This window comes from Rhagoletis pomonella, unplaced genomic scaffold (assembly GCF_013731165.1).
Source record: "Rhagoletis pomonella isolate Grant_MI unplaced genomic scaffold, Rhpom_1.0 Rhpom_scaffold_00001, whole genome shotgun sequence".
Taxonomy (NCBI): Eukaryota; Metazoa; Arthropoda; class Insecta; order Diptera; family Tephritidae; genus Rhagoletis; species Rhagoletis pomonella.
This window is the reverse complement of record NW_023458555.1, coordinates 12,845,506-12,872,707: the sequence shown is the minus strand read 5'-3', so window position 1 is coordinate 12,872,707 and position 27,202 is coordinate 12,845,506. Positions and strand designations below refer to the sequence as shown.

The 27,202-nt window shown below is 34.6% G+C and overlaps 1 protein-coding gene across 1 annotated transcript; it reads left to right on the top strand.

Annotated features, from left to right (window-relative positions):
- The first annotated feature begins 16,576 nt into the window (after positions 1-16,576).
- Positions 16,577-20,119, top strand: LOC118739219 (glucose dehydrogenase [FAD, quinone]-like). Its single transcript, XM_036470413.1, has 4 exons — positions 16,577-16,746; positions 16,826-16,946; positions 18,040-18,444; positions 18,705-20,119. The coding sequence occupies exons 1-4, from the start codon at positions 16,579-16,581 to the stop codon at positions 19,892-19,894; spliced, it is 1,884 nt and encodes a 627-aa protein (XP_036326306.1). The 5' UTR covers positions 16,577-16,578; the 3' UTR covers positions 19,895-20,119.
- The last annotated feature ends 7,083 nt before the right edge of the window (positions 20,120-27,202 follow it).

The following is a 27,202-nucleotide window of genomic DNA, read 5'->3' as shown; positions in this document are numbered from 1 at the left end:
GAATTTTATGTAGTTTACGTTTTTGCTATACGATTTAAAAAAAAAAATCAACCCGCCCTATTGTGTATGTTTGCTCGCTCTAAGTTACTCCATCAAAAAAGCTGGTACAAAAAATCGTGAATTCGTTCGAGCAATTTCGCAGATACTGAACATTAACGTAATGCCAGATTTGTGGTAGCACTTAATCAAATAAATTATCTCTCAGAATCCTGACCGATGCAAGCTTTTCAGTTATTATGGAGCTTCATTCACTCAAAAAATAAAGGAACCGATTGTGAACAGAAAGAGCAGAAAAAATAACATAAAATTAGTTTAACACATTCAGCAGAAAGCGCGCAGTTAGCTCAGTTCGAAAATGAACTTTCAACTTCAACAGGAATCGTGCACTCTACGGATTATGAATGTTTTTCGGATGCTGATTCATGTTTTATCTAATTAAAAAAAAAACGTTCTAAAAAATGCGTTGCTTGTTTTCTATTTGAAAGAAATGTCTTTTATTTTACTTAAAATTATCTTACTTATGATATATATCCACAATTTGTACTTGGCCAAATATCTGGCTATTTACTGGTGAATACTCAATTTACCAATTAGGTATTTACCCAAGTCCCATCGCTAGGCTCATGAAACAAAAATTAGAGTAAGTTAGTGCAAGAAAAATCCTCATGAAACACCATTTTGTGCGATATCTTAACCTGCCCCATTCATCTACTTTACCTAGCCGCGGTTATTAACATAGGTGAAGGGTTGCATTTTTTAATATCGTAAATTTATATCTGCAATAGGGCGAATTCATATCAGGTGATTTGTAGGGTTGCAATTGTGATTATTTAATTGCAATACATCACCCTCCTTAGGAAAAAGAATAATTATGTCGCTACCACTGAAAAGGATACGTCGGAAATCATGCTGGTATAGCTTTTGAATTTCTTGAAAGATCATTTTGCTTAAGTGAAAACATAAAACTCAACATTAATTATTATCTTTGAGCGAAAAAATAAAAATCATAAAATAATTATTATTTTTGATCGGTAAAATAAGAATCAAGTAGTAATTATTTCCTTTGAGCGAAAAAAATAAAACTCAAATATTTATTGATTATTATTTTTAATCCTTATTGATTAAACTCGAAAAATAAAAATCATTGCCAATTCTAGTAGGACTTACAAACCAAAGTACCTGAAAATCGTTTTACGACGATTAAAATTTGTTGATTTTTTTGGTTAAACTTTAAAAAGTTATGATTATTTTCCGGCCCTATTTTTAATCCATTTAAGGCGAAATAGAAATATGAATGAAAATCGTTTCTAAGCAGTTTTGGCTATTAGGCGTGGAAAAAATATATATTTCCGATACCTTCAAAACCCTTCTTTTAAAAATTACTATCTCCTGGCCCATTTTCAGTCAGTCAATTTTACCCACACAAAAATTAATACATTCACGAAACTCGGGACCAAATATAGTAAACTGCGTTTTAAGTTTTTCTCTCTGTCTTCAGGATTTTTTTTGAAGGACTTTGAAATATAAAGGATATCCTTGTGCACCAACAAATTTAATGCTTTTAAATTCTAAAAAATTTTCTCTTTATTCGATATCCATTCTGTATTTCTACATCGCACGGAATTTTTTTAATATTTCTTTGAATTTTTCATATCCTTTAAAAGTCGTTTAAAAAAGCTACTGACATCGGAGAGAAAATCTAGAACAAGATTCGATTTCGCGGCGCGCATTTTCTTACTTAAGCTTTTGGTAAACGCTGCTCAATTTTTTTCACCTTAATTTTATGGTTAACGATTTTTTTTAATAAATATGTAAAATGTCCACACAAGTATAACAGTCAGCGTAACAATGTTTTGTTTTAATTTACCTAAATTGAAATTGGTTTTTGTTGTTTATTCATCTTATGCTTCAATATTCATAGTACTATGATTTGATGGTTTATAAAATAGACCCAAATGCTTTATGTACCCAGTGCAATTTAGATAAAATGGAAAGCCTAGAGCATCTGCTCTTCAAGTGCCCAATTTATTCTTCCTTTAGGGACTACTACCTAGGACCACTTCTAAAGGAATCTGAAAACAATCCAATGTATATATTTCAATTGACAGACCAATTTACAGTCAGGATGGTGTACCTCTATGTTGTTAACTGTTTGCGATTCAGAGCCAACATATTCAACGATTAAATTTTGTAAACTTTTTATTTTTTAATACTTCGTAAAATACTTCCACTCTTAATACATTTGCGAATAATTATGTAACTCTCAAACATGTAAACTCAAATGTAACTATTAGAAAGTCTGCTAAAAACAAACAGTTTATAAGCAGGGTTAAATAAAATGAATGAAATGAATTTACCTAAATTATATCTTAAGGACATTCCTAAAAATACCACATTGTGGAAAAAGAAATTATCTACATATTTGCAGAGGTAATTAATACGCTGCGACAAATCCTCATCGAGAAATCAATTATTATCGTCTTCCTTTACGTTTGACCAAACGTTTCTATACTCGTACATGGCGTATGAGAAACATTATTTCCTGCTTATATTTCATAAAAAAAAATCATTGCATTTACCAATCGATTACGCGAAAGTGGTACGACGCGGCGCAATACTTCCCACGGCGATTTTGTAGAGAATTTATTCCTCTACCCCAGGCATGCCCAACGCAGGGCACTTGCCTATAGAATTCTGCCAGCGCAGGGCAGGCAAAGTTCCTGACCTTGAATTGGACAATATTAGTTGCGTTCCCTAACTCGCAAGAAGTTGCAAGAATTTACAGGAATGTACCAGAAAGCGTTCCCGTACTCGGTTCTCTGGTAAAGTAGGGGAAAAATGGGAGAGTACAATCTCTCTCTCTCTTTGCAAGATTTTAACCGAAGAATTTTTGCTGGTAAAATCTGGTGAAGTGTCAAACCATCAGCTGTTCAAATGATTTGAAAGTTGAATAAGCAAAAAAAAAGTACATCTGCATTTTCACCTTCTTAAATATATCGCAGCGAAGAAATATCAAGTTTTGTAAGTATTTTTGTTAATTTGCTGGCGTATTTGCATATAATTTAGCAGATCGGCAAATGATAAAAAACTGCTATGTAAACAAAAAATGGCGCCCACGGCGTACTCGACAACTTTATCAGTTTTTACCCCAAAAGCGTTCCCGTACTTTTTGGCTTTTCTCTCTTTCCCTGAGAGCAATTTTGCTTTTTGACAGTTTTGCAGGTATCATTAAGAAAAGTTGAGGAACGAAACTATTTGTTAGTTTTTCATGTATTTAAAAATTCAAAAATATAATAATAATTAAAAAAAATTTATAATATTTTGACACTCCGAATGTCAATTCCTCTCTTCGGAAAAAAAATTGGAATAAATATTTATTCCTCTGCCGGAAGGTTATTCGCCGCAATTTCATAGTGAATAATTGACAAAAAATTTATTCCGCCGTCGCTGAGAATTACGCAGAATATCTAACTAATGCGTCGAATAAGAAGGAAGGCATAACGGCAAGTCAATAAAATGACCGCAAAAGCAAAAATTTATTTAAGTGCTTCTAACTGATGTTAAAAAAATTTGAGATTTTGAAGTTGCCTTTTTTTTGAATATGTATGTATAAGAATTTTTCAAACTCTACTTTAAAAATATATTGAATTTTTTTCAGGGTTCAAAATCTGATATCATAAAAACACCTTATTAAAAGTTTTAAAATCTTTTAAGATCAGTTGGAGATATTGATTTTTTATAAAATTGTTACGTTTACGATTTTTTTTTAATTTCAGATTTAATTTTTTTAATTTTTCGATTTTTTATACAAATAATTTTTCTTTTCTTTATGGTCCTACCGAATTTTGCATAGTTTTGAAAAAAAAAGTTAATTTTTTCTCCTGTTTTTTGGTCTTTCATCACCAAGAAGCAATCGTCCGACGATTATCGTTACACATGATGCATACCTACGGTTGCCAGACGTACTGATTTTATCAGTACAGCACCGATTTTTCAACTCTCGTATTGATTTTATTAATTTCTTCGGGAAATGTTTAGCTATTTGTACAACGATTTAGGGGTGGGGCGGAAGGGGAGGGGTAGGGGGTATGGGCCCCACGAATCCCCCCTAAACGAAAGAGGATTGACGCCACTTTATGAAAAGTCACCCCTCTCTCCCAAACCCCCGCCTACAGACCCCTAGGGAGCTGTTTGAAAATAGGGGAACTACCGCCCCAGTGATGTAACCTTGGGAAAGGATGAGGTAACTAGAATTCCCTTTCTGTGCGGTAAACCTGGGGCTGCCGCCCAAGTGATGTCTATTTTGGTTACTGGGTGTTTTATAAAAATATCTTGTATATAAAAATGTATATACAAATTTATAACAAAAATTTGCAACAAATACCAACATATTACCAACCGACATTATTGTTAAATTAGTGCACAGATTTAGTAAATTAAATTTTTGTAATAAAGCGTGAACTGTTCTCTACAAGTGTGTGTAAAAGTTTTTTGATTCGATTCACGTGTTTGGGCACAGCAACCCAAAATCGTTGTACAAATTCATAAACAGTACCCATTTCTTCAATAAATTTTTTCAAAATGTGCTCTGATATGTACTGAATTTTCAATTGTGGGCATAGAACCTTTTCCACTTGTATTTTGTTTGTGTAATATTATTTTACATTGATTACTTGAAACTTATAACTATATTTTATCAATTTACTGACATTGTGAGTTGTGTATATAAGATATCGAGTTAGATACTCTTGTTAGCGAATTATTAGTCTTTCAAAGTTTTGCATAGGTGAAAAAAGTAATTTAAGCCACGAGGATATATAAATGAAGTCCTCAAATGAAATAAAAAAAAAATTAAAAGTAATTTTTAAATGAAATGTACAGAATTCTTCGACTATTTAAACCTTGTAAGTGGAATTGTTCTCATCACTGCCATTTCATAAATGTCATATACATATGTATATAAAATAATTTATCGGCTCCTGTGTACATTTTATTTATGTATATACCAAAATATTGTTAAAAACAAGTACTCTGGCGTTTTAAAGTAATATCTGTGAAAAAAAGAGTGTACTGAAAAGTACTGATTTTTATAGTATGACAAAGTCTAAAGTACTGATTTCGCGCATAAAAAATTCTGGCAACCCTATGTGCATACCCAGTTTGTGGTATTTTCATATGAGCACATGTACGTATGTTTAAATACCCCCGATAAATAAACGCAGCTCTGTGTAGACCAATAATTTTATCATGTGACTTAAAAAATTGAATAATGGAAAAATACCAGGAAAAACCCATACGTGAATTACCAAATTCGTCTGTTTTAGACGGGTAAATATGTATGCATTTTATGTTTGCTAAAACAAACGCAACATCTTGAATTTTTTATTCTTATTCATTCATTTATTTAAATAAAAAAGCATACATTAGGGTAATGCATATTTTCGTTAGGTTAGGTATGTATGTTAATGCTTACAGTTTTTGAGATTTAAAAAGTAAAATCAAAAGATAACAAGTAGTGGTTCTTGACACGGTTGGTTAGAATTAGGGATGGCACAAAAAAAAATGAATTAATCGATTAATTAATCATATGATTAATCACTAACCAAGAAAAATTAATTGCAATTATTGAGAAATAATCGATTAATCGAGGCTTTAAAGGCACTTCTTCATAAACACTTTTCCATAAAAAATTTCTAATTCTCTTTTTAATAAGCCTTAAGTAAGATAAAAAGAAAATTTTTAGCGCCGCTAATTATTTATTATTTAAACAAGTTTGCAAAAAAAAAACAAAGTTTTGTTAAGCCTTTTGTTGTTATGCGATATTTTTTCGAACGTCCGTAAAGTTTTGGGTAAACAGTTTTCATTTCCTCTCAAGCGGCAATGATATACCGATATACTACCAAGACAGAAATGGTAATTTTCACAAAAAGTATAAAACACGCTTATTTAAACCTCCCATCCTAAACGGGGTGGTACTTACTCTCTCAACCGAGGTCAAATACCTTGGAGTTATTCTGTGTTTTTATTCACCATTTTTTGCCTATAGCCGTCTTACAGGCATGCAGGGCGGTATTGGCCTTCCTGGAGCGGTCTTCAATGTTTCGCTTCCAGTCCAGTTTCTTGTCTATTTAATACACTTTTCTACGGGGTCACCATATGGTGGCCTGAGCTAAACAACACCTTGTCCAGAGCAAAGATGGCACGTGTGCAGAGGACGGCTGCTACATGGTCTTTTAGGGTTGCCAGACCTAAATGCCGACAAGGGTACAGATAAGAACAAATTGCGGGACTTGAGGTACAACTGAGAAAGAAAAAGATGTATTTTTCGGGGGACAAATAAAACTAAATGTATTCAACAAAAAATTGATTTATCCGCTCATGGAACAATAAAAACGTTCATAAGCAACAATTCAATATGAATTGAAGAAAACAAACTGGGGTTGCTGATTACGAATCTGAGATAATTATTTTTTTTATTCAAAATGGCGGATCCAATATGGCTATAAAATTCTTAAAAAAAATGACTAAAATTAAAACTCTGATACTGGACGATTTACGCATTGTTAGGGCTTGGAACTCTTTACCAGGGACTTTTTAATTAGGAATCTGATGTCATATTTTAAAAATTCAAATGGCGATATCACCCTTTTGGACAACCATATTATGATACGAATGTTTTTTAATTACCAATTCCCAAAATTTAAAATTGAATTTGACTTTTGAAACAGCTGACAGTTCTGCTACATTTAGTTTCGAGATGAGGCATTTTTAAAAACCATTTTGATTGGTACCCATATTGTAATAATTCATTTAGTATATGATATGAATTTAATTTTTAAACAAGTGGCAACCTTCTTCAAACACCTCACAAATATTCTTAATAATCAAAAACTAACGATTTCTTAATACACTTTCGCACGACACCCATATTTTATATTTCACAAAAAACTGTGTAGAATTGAATTAAATTCGACTTTTCGAACAGGCGGCAACCCTCTCCAAAATATAGTTTTATGAAGCTTCACCTCGCCGAAATGAACACGTACAGTATTGGCCAATACAATAGCACCCCCATTTCAAAGTCATATTGTTTGCCACTCATGTTTATTTATTTATTTTTAAGAATTTTCAATTAAAATACAGTTCATTCTCTGACAAAATTCACATAAACTTAAGTTTAAAACTTTTTAAAAGTCCGCAAAAAAGTGCAACAAATTTTCACCCAAATTTCAAACTTTTTTCTCAGAAGCGGTAGAATTTTTTTGAATACACAGTTTTATAGCCCATTCGATTTTAGTCTAATAATGTGCAAGTTTCAAGTGGCTAAAAATTACCGTTGATTTTTTAGATTTTTTTTCGCCGAGGATGTTGCGGGTTTCTGCCATATAAAAATAAATTGTGTTTAGTCGTTATATGGAAGCAAATGAGACAAATAAAATTCTAAAAAATCAACGGTAATCTTTAGCGACTTGAAACTTGCACATTATTGGACTAAAATTGAATGCGCTATAAAACTGTGTACTCAAAAAAATTCTAGAGCTTCTGAGAAAAAAGTTTGAAATTTAAGGGAAAGTTTATTGCGCTTTTTTGCGGTCTTTTAAAAAGTTTAAAACATGGCTTTATATGGGTTTTGTTAGAGAATGAACTGTATTTTAATTGAAAATTCTTAAAAATAATTAACTAAACATAAGTGGCAAACAATATCGCTTTGAAAGGGGGGTGCTATAGATATGTCCAATACTGTATGTATGTAGGTATGCGTCTTATCACAATTTGATGTACATCCATAAAGTTTTAACAAGCCCATAGCCATATATTTTATACATATATCGATAGTGTTCTGCATTAACGACACAACTCAAAACTATTGTTAATTGACACGTGTGTTTCTAATTCTTATATAATCCATATCTAATTCTTTAATTGTAAGGATTACTAAAGCGATTAGAAATAATTTGCAATGGATTAGACAAGGATTAGATCTATGTCGCCCTTACGAGTAATTAGGGGTTTCGTTTTTGTTTTTTTAGAGTTTTGAGTTGTGCTGTTAGTGCAGAGGACCATCGATATACATATATTTGTGATGCGCACACATTTTTCACCTGTTTAATCATATACGATTGGAACATAAATAAATAAATAAATATGTCTGGTAGACTATTTACCATCTACAATTAGAAAATTGAAATTAATAATCATTAGGGTTATGCCGGTTTTTTTGCCTTTTATGAATTTAAATGATATTACGACTTTGGTACGATGATTGTAAGTGAAAGAAGAAGCAGAGATGGACTCATAAAAAATTATAGTAAGCTATCCGATTGAAATTTTCATGCATAAATCATTTGTCGGAAGCGACTAGAACAGACTACTAAATTAAATGCTTTGATATAAGACTACTGCCTTAAAACTCCTTCACATGCAGGCCACCGTCTTTCAACTCACCACAGCCTTTGACAAAGATAAAAGTTTTTCGTAAGACAATTGTCAATTCTGGCAACTATATTGAAAACCCTTTTTTGTCTTAGAGCTGAGTTATGCAAAATTTAGACTTGACTTGACTTACCTAGAAACTTAGACGGGATTACTCAGTGTGTCACCTATTACATTTGCTCTTGTTTTGATTCTCAGCACTTGTATTTGTACACATAAAACTGTAAATGTTTACATCTTTAATTTGTTTTTACACCAAATTAGATACAAAATTACCACCAAAATAAATGTATTTACGCGTATCAAATTTTGATTGTTTTTATTTAAAAAATTGAAATACACCGTTTGAAGGAACGTATATTGTATAGCGATATTTAAAAAATACAAAATAAAATTTTTATAGAATTTTTTTTACCTAATTAAGGCCGCTGAATAAGAATCCCGGCCTTTTTTAAGGCCTCGAAATTCCCGGCATTCTTGGAAAATAGACCCGGGATTTTTGGGACTTGTAATAGAAACTCCTTTTCTTTACCAGTATTGGATATATTTCTTGTTTTTATTTCATAATTAATATTTTTTTATAAATGTTAACAGCAGATTATAATAAAAAGAGGACACCAAATTAAAGGTATTAATTTCAGTTTTCATAATAATATAAATTTCCTTTGCATTACTCATAAAATTTTTTTAAAAAAGGTTATTTTATGAAAAAATGTGTTTTCGTTTTTTTTTTAGTATTTTTGGATTAAAAATATAATAAAGCATAAAAATTATGCACACAAGCAGACAAATACTCTAGACTCTATGTTGCGGTGGTCCGATTGTAGAAACACGCATACCTACATACGTGTTCGTCTCGGCGATATTTATATATAGGTTAGTACATGCAAAGAGTTGCCACCTGGTAAAAACTTAAATATAGTTAAGTTAACTGAATTACTACAATATGGGTATCAATTGAAATGGTTTTGAAAGGCTTCAGGGTTACCACCTGTTTAAAAATGAAATTCAACTTTAACTAAGGAAATAACAGACAAATCATTATTTTTTTATAATGATGCTCAAAAATTTGTTTTTATTGTTAAAATGCGTATGGACTTCCTTGAGATATGAGTTATAAAGAAAATGATGACAAATAACCAATTTTATCTTGTAATGCAATGGATAACAATTGTTTAATTGAATTCTAAAACAAAATTTGTGTAAAAAACTATTTTAGGATGATGATGAGTGCCAAGATTCTTAATCTGACCCTTCTTCCTCTTCTGAAGACTCTCCAGACTTCATGTCATCCTTAGTTGGTTCAGCTGGAAGCAACATATCGATTTCTTCCTTTGAAAAGGGTTTGGTTACTTTTTTGGCTTTGGCCTTAAACTACTAATGAGTGGATCAGAGCTTAGGAGTGTAACCTGTTCAACACGACCAGATCGCGGCTTTGGGAATTGAAAATGTTACTTGTAGCCATGTTACGTTACTTTAAAAAAAAACTTCTTCTTTTTCACGGACCTTTATCCACCTTTGTATAAACTGTGCTTTTGGTTGTGAAAATTTGTGCTTTATATCTCTTATTTGTTCATCGGAGAAGGTGTCAGATGATAACATATAATTTTGAAGAAACTTTATTTTGTTCTCAAAATTCATAGAATTTTGTCGATGCATGCTATAAAATAAATATTTTCGAGTTACTACTCTATAGCAGGAACCAGTTGGTGAATCTAAAGCAAAGGAAATACTTAAAAATGACAAAATATATATGGAAAAGATTTTTTTTGTTTATATCTATCTTAATTATTGGTCATAAAAAGCTCATCGGTAGCTATCGGAAGCTAATTTTTGTGCAGTATACTATCAAAGCTCAATTCTATAGAACGCAACTAGTAATGTAACGGGGAAATGCATGGAAGTATAACTAAAAGCTTACGGTTTAAAAAGTAATAAAAAAATAATCACTAAAAAAATATATTATTTCCGATTACTGACATTATTACTTAGATTAAATTTTGCTAAATCGAAACTATTTAAAATAAATGTAGATTAACTTGTGTCTTCAGACTTCATAACAATTTTTAATTGTATAATGACCACAACAACGCAACTGTTTAAAAAAAATAGACTTATGACTGCCTTTTGACAACACGCGCTTCAGATATCAGCTGATATGGTTATGGCGGAAAACCAGGCTATGGTTATGGCTATGGCGGTATGGTGTGGCATCACTAATCGAATACAGTGTTGGCCATAAGGTTGGTTGGAACATTTGTTTTATGTGTTTATGGTTATGTCACCACTAATTTAAGCTTTAAGCAGATTCAATGTTTTGGAGCATATGGAGTGGTAAGTATTGAAAATGTCCTTTTAAAATTTTATCCTTGAAATTTGGCAATATTTGTTTTTGAAAAAATTATGTGTTAAGGACTTATATAAACTCGATAGCATCCACAAATTCCGTGCTTCTAACTTTATCAGCTAAAAAATTAGATCAGATTTTTTTTAAATTCTAAATAAGGTCCCCCTTCCTTTTGGTACCCATATTTTTAATGTAAATACATTTCATTGCATTTTTCAAATAATTTTTAGAATTAATCATATCTATGAAATATCAAAGTCCTTTAAAATAAATCCTGACATCAGAGAGAAAAAATAAAAATGCCATTTTAAATTAAAAAGTAGGTTTCAAAACCTTCTGAAACAATATAGAAGCATTTTTTTTGATGAAAGTTTTTGAAAAGTAATGAATATCTTTAATAAAATGTTGAATATTTTTTAAACAGACTTTTAATAAAAAGCAAACTCTGTTTTTGCAAATTTTCACATTCGTAAATATGTGGCTGTTTGCAAATGACGTTAGCATTCTTAAGTGGTGCTCAATGCCCAGGAAGGTTTTGCTCCATCGCATCGCAATATTTTCTACACAGGGTTAAAGTCCCTCCTTTTTTGGTAAAAAATTAGTATTATTCAGTGGGTCAAAATGGTCCGCTCTGGTGGGAGTTGATGGGTTAAACTGATGCAAAAAAAGGTTGGTTTTCAATCTATAATCCGCAAAAAATCGTAACGGTAGATAAGAATATTACAAAAATGTTTTAATGGCGACAAAGATTACTCCGATAAATTAACTTTTTAATTTTTTTTATTTCTTTAAATTTATATAGTACATACGGATTTGTAGAGAACATAGAGAACCATGTATGTATATACATATATATCTCAGATCTTCTTCTGTTCGCCCATCCATCAACGCCAGGTACTCAACATTTTAATTCAAGTAGGAAGTAACACAATTTAAACTTAAAACTAATTCAAAAACGAATTAAACAGAATTATAATCTGAATTGGCATGGCGAATGCATAACGCCGATGAGATGACATGATAAGATTAGTAGCCTCATAGCTCTTTGGGACGTACCTTATGGGCAGTAGCGCCGGCGTCGCTGATTTTTTTTGAAGTTGAGCACGCCGCCGCCGCAAAGCCTGTCGGCGTATACCTCTATTCTGTATGCCTTTACGCAATACGTTTTTAAAATTACAAAAACTGAAAATTAAAGGGAGGTAAATGTTAATAAAAGATATATACATATATTTTGTTTGTTAAAACAATAAATCATTGAATTAAAAAAGAAAGATATAATAATTAAAAAAAAATTAAATAAGTTCCTGAAAGTTAAATGAAATGAAAAAAATATTTTTGCTTTTTAATTAATAAATCTAAAAAAAGAAAATTTTGTTAAAAATGAAACTTTAAATAATTTTTTTTTTTAAATAAACAAGATTAAAAAAATATTTTCTTTTTAAAATAATATAGTCTTACTGTTTTAAGAAAATTTAAATAAAAGTAAAATAAAGGCAATTAAGTTTAAAAATAATAAAAAATAAAACCAAGGTCATAAAAATTTAATGAAATGAAAAATATGTATTTCTTTTTAAAATAAAAAAAAATTTAAAAACTAATTAAAATTAAATTAAAAAAGAAAGAAATGTTAAAAAAAATTAATAAGTTATATGAAATCAAAAAAAATAATAATTTTCTTTTTAAAATAATAAAATTTAAAAGTAAAAACAAAATTGAATTACAAAAAGCAAATTAAAACAAATAAGTTTTATAAATGAATGAAATGAAATTAAATGGATATATTTCTTTTTAAAACAATGAAATCTAAAAACTTAAAGAAAAATGAATTAACAATGAAATTAAAACAAATCAAATTTAAAAAAAAGGAAAAATTCAATGGAATTTAAAAAAAATATTCTTTTATAAAAAACAATAAAATATATAAATTTAACTAAAAAAGAAAATCAAACTAAAGTAAAATAATATATAAAACAAATTTCTAAAAATTGCATTAAAATTAATAAATTTAAATAATTCTTTCTAAAACCATAAAAGAGAATTAAATTAGAAAAGAAAACGAATGATTAAACAAAAAAATTTTAAGCAATTTGTTTCGAAAAAATTGTTTAAGGTAAGATTACTTAAATATATTTCGCTAGCGTGGAATTTTACACGAAAGAAGAAAAACTATCTAAACGCATCTTCCTCAAATATTTTGCAAAACTTCATTCGCATAATTTTTGCGTATTTTAAGCAAATCATGACATCGGCAGAGTTCCACGTATATGAAAATTTTTGGCTTTATAATGAATTTATAGGATTTTTTTTACTTCCGCTAGGCTTAGATTACTTTTTCACTACATAAAAGTTGGCAGCAACGAAATAATTGATTAGGTTCATTTGTAAACGATGTAGTTTTAAGTTTTTTTTGCTTCCCCTTGTAAAATGTAAGTTTTCATAAAATATGAACTTAGCAACTTTTTCATCTCTAAGCTAGCGATTAAATTTCACAATGAAATGTTTTGCAGATCGGCACCTTGCAGATCGGCATTTTTGGTGTAAAGGTCAACAATGAATACTCAAGAATGCATGAAATTTGCTCAAGTATTCCGCAGGGAAGTGTTCTCGGGCCAGTTCTCTACACACTTTTTACAGCAGATCTGCGAACCCTAGCCGAAACCACCATCGCAACGTTTGCTGACGACACAGTCATAATGGCAACACACTTCAACCCTGCAGAAGCTTCGTCGCAATTGCAAAGGAGTTTGAATGAAATATCGGCATGACTGAAAAAATGGAGGCTCCGCGTAAATCCCACCAAGTTAGTCCAAGTGAACATACACCCTCTGTCGTAGCGATTGTCCAGGCGTGAGCCTCAACAACATACAGCTTCCCCAAGAACAAAGCGCGAGATATTTAGGGCTGCACATTGACAGACGTCTAACTTGCACAGAATCCACATCTTCATGAAACGAAAGCAACTCGGTCTAAAGTTAACCAACCTATATTGGTTGCTTGGTCCGAAATCACAATTGTCACTACAAAACAAATTGTTGGTCTATCTCACCATTCTTAAACCTACATATATGGACTTATGGTATACAACTTTGGGGACGCGCCTCGAAATAAAACATCGCAATCTTAAAACGATTTCAATCCAAAGTGTTAAGACTAATTACAAATGCACCCTGGTTCATAACAAACGACGCCCTACACGCTGATTTAAAGGTCCGAACTGTTCAACAAGAAATTCTTCGTTTCAACCAGAGATATCTATATCTAGACTTGGTCAACAGCCCAACACACTAGCAAAGGCACTTAAGGATCCGTTACAAGGAGGCAGACGTCTAAGCAGATTTAAGCCAACTTCCCTCGCAGCTACTTTTTAATATAAGTATGCAACAACATTATGCCCCTGTAAAATACTTGTGAATTATTGCTGATGCATGTAAAGGGGTGCAACAGTGGCAACTTCCCCTACAAGATATAAAAAAGAAGATTGTTATTTTTATTATTTACATAAAAAATGCTAATTATCGTACAATAGCTTAGGTGGCATTGTATCTGTGTGGACGGACCAATCCGGACGCAACCGGTTATGACCGATAAACTTATATAGATATATATGTGGGCGGCATCACGCCCATTTTCCAAAATTCTATAAAAATGTTACTTCTTTTCAAGGAATGGTTGTTAGTATCAATTTTGGGTAAAATTAGCGTCCTTAAATTTCGAAATATCGAAGTTTCAAGCATATCTGAAATTTAGCGTTATCGAAAAGTTGGCTTAATTTTAGTCAGATTTCAATAATTTTCAACTTTTTGCCTTAATGTGGCAAGCACAATAATAATACCGAGTTTGGTACAAATTGATAGAACGGTTACCGAGATACACATATACGGTCATACGGTCTCGAATCGTTTTAACTCTTACAAACAACCGTTGTGTGAACAAAGTTATAATACCCTGGTGCACAAGTGGCCTCGGGTATAAAAAGGAAATTGCATTTACCTACGGAAAGTTTTCGATACTTAATCAAATAAAATTATATAATATTTTCATAGCCACACGTTAAGACATCTTCTTCGTATGTGTATCAGCAAACAGATGTTTTAGATTCAATTCATACAAACTATTTAGTTTAGTATAACATAAAAAAAAATCGAATATATAAGGGCTGCTGAAATTTGAAACGATCGTCAGTCGACTTTCAAGTTCGGGAGTAGACGGATTTAATTGGTAAGCATTTTGTTTATATTATTGCAGTAAATTTCCTTTGAGTTGCATAGTATCCTTTGAAGCAAGAACTATAGGTTGTGTTCTTGCATTAAAGAGAATTGAAAGTTAAGCAAAATTTTTGAAAATTTAAATAAAAGGGCGACATTTTAAATGTACAGATATTTTTAAAGAGTAAAAGTTATCAGAATTAATTGAAAAAATATGCTTTGATTATTCAGTTTATATATACATAGAGTAATGTAAAGAGTAGCGGATTTGAAAGAAGAACGAAAGATTTCTGGCTCCGGAGGTACTAGGCTTCTAAAAAGGATTTACAATCGGTGAGGACTTTTAACTAATCAACAGGGCCGAAAAGTTTAAGTTTTTGCTTGGATTTGCTTTTTTTTGCTTATTCAGGGTTGCCAAGCGAAATTTTAACGATGCTGCTTATTTTGCTTATTTCAATGTACGGACCTTTAAAGCAGTGATGGAAAAGTAGGCACAATAGTGCCATTTTTGGCACAATTCATTCACAGAGGCACTTTTGGCACAATCAGTTCTATGTAGTTAGGGTATAAGAGTTCACCAAGTAGATCGGCTGCTTTAAAAACGGACAACCGTGTAGATAACAAAGGCAATGATTGGTTATTAGAGGGTTTAGTTCTATAAAAAAATCTTAGAAGATAACCCAGCATTCGTCGGGCAACGATTTTGTAGTAGAATTTCGAACTTCCTGACAAGCTAGAGACCTGAAATTTTCAGTATAGTTCCAATCACAATGACAACGCAAATTTAAAATATAAATTAATTCCCTAGACCATCTAGGGTTCTTGATACAAAGGTGGTCAAAACACAGTAAAAGTTATGGCTAACAGAGCGTATTTTGTTAAAGCTGCCGGCCCTACTAAATAATAAGTATAGTTTCAGGCGCTAGTAAGAGAAATAACGGAAATTAGCTTCAACTGTATTTAACATGGCAAAACTGTTAGGTTTTAGGCACTTCTGTTAAGAATTACATTATTTGGTTTCCCCACACAGCTGCCTGTGATCATATTCATCTTCAGCAGGGTTCACACGATTTGTACATTTTGGCAGGTACAGAGTGGTATTGTTAGGAAATTCTTTTGGTGAGCTGAACTCAAATTTGTGAAAAAAACACTCTGTGACTGCCAAAATGTAGAAATCGCGTGATCTTCGCTGAACAGCTTCTATACAGCTTTTCACTTCAGCTAGTGATAGCAGAGCGTAATTTGCCGGCTCAATTAAGTTGTATAGTTTTAGGCACTGATATGATAGCTTCTATTGTGAATTATTTGGTAAGTTAAAATACCGGAAATTAGTTTAAATGAATCAGCTGTTAATCTTGTGATATTTCTACCCGAATTATCTGATTATGCTCCTAATTCGTGGCACAACGGGCGCGTTCATAAGACTCACATAGCTACATATTGTGTAACCGTTGACTGTTTGTCCTAGACAAGCACAGTTGAGTAGTTCCGCTGCCAACTTTCCGCCATTTTTTCCAAAAAACGCTGACTAGGGTCGTTACAGCTCTGACTGATCGTAATTGATTGTTCGTCTTTTTTCTTTACAGCAACAACATGTCTTACCTCTACAGCCATTGTGGTTGTCCGGTGACTTCACCACTCACGCCTACATTGGCCACCACCTGTGGTGGCAGCGCCTACGTGCTCTTCATGGGCCTGCTTGAGGTCTTCCTCCGCTCGCAATGCGATATCGAGGATCCCTGTGGACGTGCCACACCCAGGGTAAGTCAATAGAAAAATAAAACTATCTGCATACTTATATAAATTATTTCATTAATTTTTTTTCTCCTTAACATCTTAGTTCCGATCGGAGCCCGATAGTGAGTATGATTTTGTTGTGATTGGTGGCGGAACTGCTGGTTCGGCTGCTGCTGCGCGTCTCTCCGAAGTATTGGATTGGAAAGTTTTGCTCGTCGAAGCGGGTAAGTTTCAAATAATTGGTTATATTTTTAACACTTGATTTCCATAGAAAATTCGCACTAACAAAATTAAGCCAGGTTAAGAAACTTTCGTTGTTATATTCGCTTATTTTTGCCACATCGCATAAAAATCTAAATTAGCATTACGATAGCTACGAGTACATACGTACGTACATACATGAACTTCATAAATCTCTTTTCGCAGTGCACGCTAGCCTGGGTTCAAGCCCTTGTCAAAAGCCATGATTCAATAATACAAATTGGATGGTTACATAAATCTCATGGTAGTTTATATTTAATTTTGAGTCCTTTTGCATTTTTTATACAGCTAAATAGCACATAAATTACGTAATTCACGCAGATGTATTAATATTTCGTTAAATATTTTGTTTGAACTGCCAGATTTCCTGCAAATACATTAGAATCTACAAAAGGAATTTCACTACTAATTGCGTACTTTTCTACTACCATTTTCGCAACAAGGGATTGCATTCTTTCCCTTTCTCTGTCCTTCGTAAATGCAACCTTTTGTAGGGGAGTGTCAAAGCGCGCGGCTGTCAATAATTATCTAACCTTGTATTATTGCATCATGGTCAAAAGCAACGTTCCAAAAGCTGCTGTTCAATAATTTGTTTTGTATGAAAAAAGGTTTCACATGCAATAGATTTTAACAATGTAGACTTTTTGTAAGAACAAACTAAAAATATTGGACATTTTCGAGAGCACATTATTTGAAAAAAAAAAAAAAAATCAAATCAGCTGCCCGATCGTAGCTTTGAGAGGTTTTATTTGCAGCAAATTGTGTGCTTAATAAAATATGAAAAAAAAAACAAAGAAACCCGTAAGAGGGTGACAACTCATAAGTGTTAGCAAATTGAAAGCAATTTATAGAAAGTGTAAACGCAAGGTAAGCGAACAAATTTTAATGCTCAATTTGGTTGGATTTTCAAAAAATGTTTACCTACCAAAAGCATCATCAACCCAACCAAACTACCAAAAGAAAATGAAGCTAACAATTGTGGTGCAATTACGCCAAAACGGCAACCCTGATGTATGTAAATTTACAAATCCATTTGCTTCTTCGCTTTCATTTCAGGTGATGATGAACCAGTTGGCTCCCAAGTACCATCAATTTCCTTAAATTATCTTGGCAGTGCCATCGACTACAACTACAAAACTCAACCGGAGAAGGTAGCATGCCTGGCAAATACGAATCAACAGTGCTCTTGGCCGCGTGGCAAAGTATTGGGTGGCACATCGGTGGTGAATGGTATGATGTACAATCGCGGCAATCGTGAGGACTATGACTATTGGGCATCCTTGGGTAATACCGGTTGGTCGTACGACGAAATATTGCCATACTATAAGAAATCCGAAAATAATTTGCAAATTACTGAGGTTGATAGCGATTTGCATGCCATTGGTGGACCGCTTCCTGTTTCACATTTCCCCTACAATCCACCATTGTCTTATGCAATCTTAAGGGGTGGTGAGCAATTGGGTAAGTTGCGAGCGTGATTTTAAATAGAGCTTATGAAATTCAAAAAGGGCATTCGATAAAAATATATTTTGTATAAACATGTGAGATTTGATGTGACTTTAATATCATATGATGTGATATCACATCATGTAATACCATATGATGTGATATCACATTATATCACTCATCGCACGACGGTACATCGCTATACATTTATCATTTCATTTCATGCAATATAATATTGCGCTAAGCTTAATTGCCGTTGCACCTTTTAATTTTAGGTTATGGCGTACATGATTTGAATGGCTACAACGCCACCGGTTTCATGAAAGGACAGATGGCATCACATAATGGCATACGTTTTAGTGCTGCACGCGCATTCTTGCGTCCCGCACGCCACCGTGAGAATCTTCATATTCTACTTAACACCACTGCTTCCAGAGTGCTCTTCCAAACGAACAGTACAATCGTTAATGGTGTTGAATTGATCGATAGGAATAACAATACTATCACAGTGTCTGTGAAGAAAGAGGTGGTCGTCAGCGCTGGCGCTTTGGACTCACCAAAAGTACTTTTGCTTAGCGGCATTGGACCAGCTGACGAACTAAGTGAAGTCAATGTAACTGTCGTACACGATCTGCCCGGTGTTGGCAAAAATCTACACAATCACGTCTCGTTCTTTTTGACCTTCACCCTTAACGAAACAAACACAAACGTTCTAAATTGGGCAAGCGCCACAGAATATCTGCTCTTCCGCAATGGTCTACTTTCTGGCACTGGTATTGGTGATATGACCGCTAAAATAAGCACGAAATACGCGGATCCATCGAGGGGACCCGATGTACAATACTTCTTCGCTGGCTACTCGGCTAGTTGTGCCACTACCGGTGAAGTTGGCGCGCTGCTATCCAGCGGCAATCGCTCGGTGTTCATTTATCCCGCAGTGTTGCATCCCAAATCACGTGGCTCGGTTACACTCGCTTCCAACGATCCTCTTGACGCTCCACTCATGACCGCCAACTACTTATCCGTGGAACATGATGTAAACACGCTGGTTGAAGCCATCAAATTTGGCATAAAATTGTCGGAAACTCCTGCTCTACAGAAATACAATTTGACGCTGGCTACCAGCGCAATATCCGCATGTGCATCATACGACTTCGCCACGGATGAATACTGGGCATGTGCTGTACGATACAATACTGGACCCGAGAATCATCAAGCGGGCTCTTGTAAAATGGGTCCAGCAAACGATACCTTGGCTGTGGTAGACAACGAATTGCGAGTGTATGGCGTACAGGGCCTTCGTGTTATGGACACATCCATTATGCCAGCTGTAACTTCGGGCAATACGCATGCGCCAGCTATAATGATCGCAGAGAAGGGTGTCGACCACATCAAGCGTTCCTGGGGTGTCGTAAGTGCACAACCACAGCCGCAACAAGATATAATAACCTTCTTTGAAAGTTGAAGGAAAGAGAAGAGATAGGATTTGAAAATTTATTGGATGCAAATTATTCTATTGCCGATATAAAATTTGTTTACTATTCTTGCTTTGAAAATGCTTTATATAAATTTTCATCATTCTGACACTTTACCGCGTTTCATTGCTTTCCCGAACAATTTTGCATGCATTTTTGGTTGAGAATTGCAATGAAATGCGTGTAAAGCATAGCAGGCTGTATATATGTAAATAAACGAGCATTGAAAAATATGTAGTATCTTTTGCTTTTTTTTTGAATAATTCTGTATTTGTGTAGGTGTTTTGTACTGTACTGAGAGGAAGCTGTGTTAGCCGTTCACTGATTTGGTTAGAAAGCGCTCGCAAATAATATTTGGGTAAATATTGTAAACAAATTGGTAAGACCTTGTCTCTGCAAGGTTGGGATGGATCGTAGTCGAATCACATTTGTCATGACAATCAATGAGGCTGTTGCTAGTCCATTCCCTGCTGGGAAAGCTACTCGTTGCTAAATAGAAGGCTTAGTTTTCAACCCAACTAGTTCACGTTGTACACTCAGAAAAAAGCATTTCTATAAAACAAGAAAAGAGTATCCTTACTTTAGAGTTACTGTTTTTCCTTAATATTAAAAAAAATTTACTCAATTTGTGAAGTTTTCTCTTAATTCGAGTTCATGCTAAAAAATACGGCGTCATTAATTTGAGGAAGTAAATTTACTCGTCCCAACAATGGGTTGTGCGCTGGGTTTGGGACCCGCCACGTAAAAACAGGCTCCAATGAAAAAGAGAAACAAAGCCTCGGATAAGAACCCCCCTTTTGATGATGACCACGGCAAACGATTGAGGGCATGCATCTGGAATGTCCGTACCCTTAATGGGGAAGGAGCGTCTGCCCGGCTGGTTGATGTCCTCGTAAGAGCGAAAGCTGACATCACCGCCAATCAAGAAATGCGTTGGACGGGGCAAGGCAAGCAATGTCTGGGGCCTTGCGACGTATACTACAGCTGCCATGTAAAGCAGCGCAAATTCGGTGTTGGATTTGTGGTGGGAGAGAGAATCCGTCGCCGAGTACTGTCGTTCATCTGCGCCCATGCTCCGAGGGAAGAGAAGGATGAGGTATCCAAGAATCTCTTCTATGGGCGCTTGGAGCACACGTACGAGCGCTGCAAGGAAAGCTTAACGTCGAAAAGCTGCAATCACAACAGACCGCCAGCGCTTTCGCTACTCGACTCTCACACCTGCTCTCAGAGAGCACTCATCACCAAACCGACATATGCGAGCAGTGGAACCACATCTCCCGCTCATTTAGTACTGCCGCCGAAGAAATAGTCAGATTGCAGCGAGCCCGAAAGAACAACTGGTACCATGAGCAGTGTCAGGAAGCTGCAGAGAAAAAAGATGGCACCACAGCGCCACGCTGCCGCAATAAGAAGAGAGAGGCCGAAATACGTGAGTGCGAAGAGCCTGAAATGCTGGGCGACCGGAAGAATGCCCGAAAATTTTTACCAAAGAGTTAGGCGACTTACGGAAGGTTTCAAGACCAGGGCGCACTCCTGCCAAAACAACAATGGCGACCTAGTTACCGATGTTCAGAACATACTTAAATTATGAAGGGAACATTTCTCCACCCTACTGAATGGTAGTAGCTTGGAAAGTTGTGGAGAAGAAGAACCCGATAGCCCAGTCGATGATGGCGGAGTCGATATTCCTCCGCCTGACTATGACGAGGTACGAATAGCAATAACGCGGCTGAGCAGCTGAGCTATTCAAGTTCGGTGGCAAGGAGTTCATAAGGTATATGCATCAACTTTTATGCAGAACATGGTCAGATGAACGCATGCTCGACGACTGGAATTAAAGTGTGCTCTGTCCAATCCACAAGAAAGGCGACCCCGCCATTCGCACCAACTACTGCGGGATCAGCCTTCTAAGCATAGGTTATAAGGTATTATCGAGTGTATTGTGCGAAATACTGAAGCCCACCGTCAACGAACTGGTTGGACCTTATCAGTGTGGCTTCAGACCTGGCAAGTCCACCATAGACCAGGTATTCACAATACGTCAAATCTTGGAAAAGACCCGCGAGAAAACGATCGAAACTCACCAGTTTCAGTTGGCACAGAAAAGAAACGACTGGCGTGCTTTGTTTAACTCTGCCAAATCCGCTTAGGCGGTTACAGTGCCAAATAAGAAGAAGAAATTTACTCAACATAAGTAATAATTTCCTCAATATAAGTAATAATTTCCTTACATTATTTTGAATTTTGTCAGTGCTGTTAAGACAAAGCTAATTGCTTTTCTGGGAAATGTCGACTGTGGCGTCGCGCGACGTCTACTGCTTCTGGTGCTGAGATCGCAGTTTCGAGGCCGGTTGGAGGTGGTTAGAGTAAGGTAAGTCAATTATTTCAATTTAAATATAAGATACAATATTTTTAAATACGATTTAAAAAATTACAATAAAAAAAATAAAATAAAAATATTTAAAAACAAATTTCCTGCTCTGGGACTCGAACCTTGCATCTCTCGACTAGCGCTCCAGAGATTTGCTTTATTTTTGTTTGATATTTTGATTTTGAATTTTATTTTTTTTTTTTGATTTGTTTTGATAATTTTTGATTTTGAAATTTTAGCAAAAGTCATTATAAACAATTTATGAGTTATGTAAAAATTTAAGATCGATTTTAAGTGATCGTTATTCAGATACCCACATACATACATAAATATATTACTTTTCATATCAATTCAAGTCTATTACATGGCCCCACGCTTTTCATTTTCAATCTCATAAATTGTGTATGATGACTTTTCTAAAATTTCGAAACCAATAGTTATCAAAACAAACTACTACTTTTTAGTCCATTTATAAAAGCATGGTATATTAAAGAGTTTTTTTTACTTTTATTTATTTTCTACTTTTTGGTCTTGTCTGTATAAAATTTTGCTGTAGAAATTCAAATAATTCAACGATATTAATAGATTGGTGCCTGCACCTATGAACACGGCACCCCCAGCGTCCAAAACCAGGTTAAAACATCTTAAAAGGCTTTCAAGCGCTTCCAAACGGTCGTTGCAGATCAAATCAATCAACTGGTCGCGAAATGGTACGAAAGTAAATAGTTTCGGACTAGTCTCAAACTGAATCCCAACTGGCCTCAGACTAAATACTAACTGGTCTCGAAACACTAGTTACCAACTGGCCCTAAACTGATTAACAACTTGGCCCCCCGTACCCCAAGTGGTTTCCAAGTCACTCCACCAAATTCACCCACTGAGACAAATCCCAATTGTTCCTCTCTGTCTAGCCTTTTGAAATTTTTTGCTAGGCTATGTGTTACATCTTCGCAAATTTTACCACTACCGAAAACAAAGATGTATGTATACAGATCAATAATTCAGCGAAATTCTGATACATAAGTATTGTATCTTATCAGACTTTATTTACATTCTCTTTCAACATACGCACATGCATATACGTTTGTACATATATGTATATACACGAGCACCACTCAAGTTCATTTAAAGAAATGGCGTGCCGTTCATTCTCGCTGTAGCACATATTTTTAGGCGCAATATTTAACTAATTCCGGCAAGACGACATCTACCTCTCGTGTCTATTATATGGTAATTGATATAATACCTATCGACGAGGTTGATGTCTAGACTTTTTATATGTAGGATCTTTGCAAAGCAAAGGTATTATAGCTATATAATAGGTGTCTGGGCATACAACATTGTAAGTTGATAAAAGCGTTGTAATAAAAAATGCATATACAGTGGGGAGCAAAAATGTAAAAATGGTTATTTTAAATATTAATATTTTTTGATATCAAAACTTCTTCGTTGATGTTGATGTTTGAATAGTATTATAAATTGGGTCTGATGTTTGCAAGTACTATAAATATACCCATAAAAAAATGTCCCTTCTGTATCAACTGACGCTAATTGGAAATGCCAAGCGAAGCCAAGTCTCTCTCCACCTGGTCTTTTTAACTCAGAGGAGGCCTTCCTTTTCCTCTGTTACAAGCATCGAAAACAGCGTTGAATACTTCCAGAGCTGAAGCATTTCTGTCCATTCGTACGACATGCCCAAGCCATCGTAGCGATGTTAACCAAATTAGAGCTTTGATCTTATGGTAGAGTTCCATTCAATGGGTTTCGCGTTCAACTATCAAAAACCCGGGTGTGTAATCGCCTTTAAAATGGACCTATAGATGAATCTAGACGAGAATATGGCGAGGATCGAAACGTGCCCATACTGGGTCATGAATTCGGAGCCGACCAGAGCAAAACGGGCGACATCTCAACCATGCCTCCGCCGCGAACTTAATGGCGACGGGAACGTACTCTTAGGACTGCCACGGTTTTTGGCAGGACTGAGACAGTCACGGCAAAAATATTTCTCACATCACATTTTACACAGAGTACTCGTCCTATAGTTTTACATGCTTTACCAGCACAACGACGTGTTTTTTTTGGCATTTTGAATGGGTAAGTGATGTAGTCACAAGAAGATAGAAGGTCCCAGTGTGGATACTCCCGAGACTATCCTCGTTGCTGCTCCTGCACAAAAAATTGGTAACATTAGCGTGGACAGGTGCAGGAAGTGTCGTGAGCGGGAGGCCGGGGAAATGTTGAAGCATCTTCTCTGTCGATGTCCTGCACTCTCAAGAAAGAGATTGGAAACCCACCATTTCGAGAAATTAGAGGACATTCAAAAAGTTGAACTGAAATTTTTACTGAAATTCGCAAAAAGCGTTGATATTATTTGTGATATATTCTTTAACGCGTAGAAACGAGCTCCAACTGGTAATACTAAGCACCTACCTACCGGTCTATGTGCGGCTCAGCGCTGAACAGATTAATCTAAGCTAGCAATTAGTTAACTTACATACATATACATAAACATTTTTAAGTAAACCGTTTTTTGTTTTACACCCTCCCATACATGATATATTTTGATAGCAGATAATAAAAAAAAAAACACTTAAATTATCTAACATGCACGATTGTTTTTTTATTGTTACTTATTACCAATAGCGTCACTAATGTATTAGCTAATTTTTTATCACGGTCACGTTTTAAAAATAAAAAAAAAACACTTGCTATGAATATATGCTTACTTTTTCATATATGACATTTCGATGGCGCTCAGTCACTTGTTATTTTATTTACAGAACACACGTGTATTATAACTGATAGACAGCAAGGCATTGACAGAAGAAGTGCAAGCGTTTCGAAAAAGACACCATTTAGAAATTAGTTAACGCACATGTAATTATTTTTAAGTAAGTGGTTTTTTTCTGTTTTACTCAGTGTTATTTGGCTATAAAACTGGGTGCTCAAAAAAATTCTAACACTTCTGAGAAAAAAAATTTGGAACTTGCGTCACAATTTGTTGCATTTTTTTGCAGTCCCTTACAAAGTTTTAGACTTGAGCTTGTATGGTTTTTGAAGTGAAACTTCTTTAGCGGCGGTTGGTTGGTTTGGAGTAAATTGGCAAATTCAACGGAAACCGCACACGGAAATAGTGCTACGGAAATGGTGCAACGGAAATGGTTGGGACTGAAAAAAGTGCTTCTTGTGTGTATGCATATGGTATTAATTTAACAAAAATTTGCTAATAAAAGGTTAAAGAATATCACTTAGAAAAAGACCAATACAAGAATGAAAGTAAAGGTGACTACGTACATAGATAAAGAAAAGAATAAAAGCAGAGGTAAAAATAAAAACAATAACAAAGATGCGTAAAGATAAAGGCAGAAATGAAGACCAAGGTAAATTTGAACACTTTACTTATATATATATAAGGGTAAAGGCATATATGTAATAGTTCTATATTGATAGTAAGTTAACATCTCAATGTGTAAGCATTCCGAAATCAAAGCGAGACAGTCTAGTACTGTTTTTGTCAATGTACTGTGTACTTGAGTGCCGTTTTTGTAAATGTGTCGTGTACATGTTTATTTATAAACGTATGAGTTCCTTTTCTTTCGTACGTGTTTATTGATATATCTGTACTGTAGTGTTTTCGGACGGTACAAGCTCTTACTGCCAATATAGGAGTATTACATATATGGGTAAAGGTGAAGGGGAATATGTATCTGGGAACTATTTTGAGACTTTCGGGATTCGACTATTTTGAGATTTTCGGTAATCGATATTTTTATCGGTTTTATTATCGATATGTATCGATTTTTATCGATATTTTTATTGACTTATTTATTGATTTTGTTATCGATATTTTTTCGATTATGTTATCAATATATTTCGATTTGATTATCGAAGTTTATCGATATTTATAGATTTTGTTCTCAATATTTATCGATTTTGTTATCGACATTTATCGATTTTGTTATGGATATTTTTTGGATTTTGTTATTCATATTTTTGACAATTTTGTTATGTATATTTTTATCGATATGTTTATCGAGTTTCTAATAGATTTTGCTACCAATGTTATTATCGGGTTTGCTGTAGAAATTTTTATCGAATTTTTCATCGATTTTGTTATCGATATTTTATTGGATTTTACAGTCGATTTTGTTATCGATAGAGTATAAAGATAAAAATGAAGATAAAGGAAAGCATAATAACATAAATGCAATTAGAACGATCAGGGGTAGAGGTAGGGATCTAGATAGGAATCAGACAAAAAAATATAACCTTAAGCAAAAGCAGACGTATGTATGTATGTACATATCGTCACTTGATATGCAAAATGACGTAACAGCATCGTCACTGAAATGCAAAAAGTCGTAACCCCACACATCGCTTTATTGAAAAATAAAAAATAATTAGCCACGACTTTTTCCATTTCAGTGACGATGTTTTTACGTTATTTTACATTCCAGGCAGCGTTGCCATTATAGCCGTTTTCCGGCTAGATTTAGCCGGTTTAGCAACTAGCCGGAGAAAATTCGATCTAGCCGGCAGCCGATTTGTTAGCCGGTTTGTAAAAAAAAGTTAGCCGTTTTTAGCCGATTTTAGGTTAGGTTAGGTTAGGTTAAAGTGGCTGCCAGTGACCCCACTAGCACACATAGGCCCTAGGTTGTGGGCCCGTTGTGATACCACGCGGATCGTTAGAACCCTCCTACTCAAACCATCGTGTGGATTTTGCGAAACCCAGAAGTTGCCGTATGCCTACTTCGGCTATGTCGGTTAGGTCCTCAAAGAATCCGGAACCCATGAACTTTTGTCTTCTTCTACAAAGTGCGGGGCACTCGCATAACAGGTGCCGCAAGGTTTCTGGCTCTTCCTCATTTCTGCAGCTTCTGCAGAAGTCGTTATGGGGGATCCCTAACCTCTCCGCGTGCCCCCC

Coding starts and splice junctions, on each gene's coding strand:
- LOC118739219 (XM_036470413.1), top strand. CDS start 16,579: ATGTCTTACCTCTACAGCCATTGTGGTTGTCCGGTGACTTCACCACTC. Junction 16,747..16,825: donor GTGGACGTGCCACACCCAGG/GTAAGTCAATAG, acceptor TTAACATCTTAG/TTCCGATCGGAGCCCGATAG. Junction 16,947..18,039: donor AGTTTTGCTCGTCGAAGCGG/GTAAGTTTCAAA, acceptor CTTTCATTTCAG/GTGATGATGAACCAGTTGGC.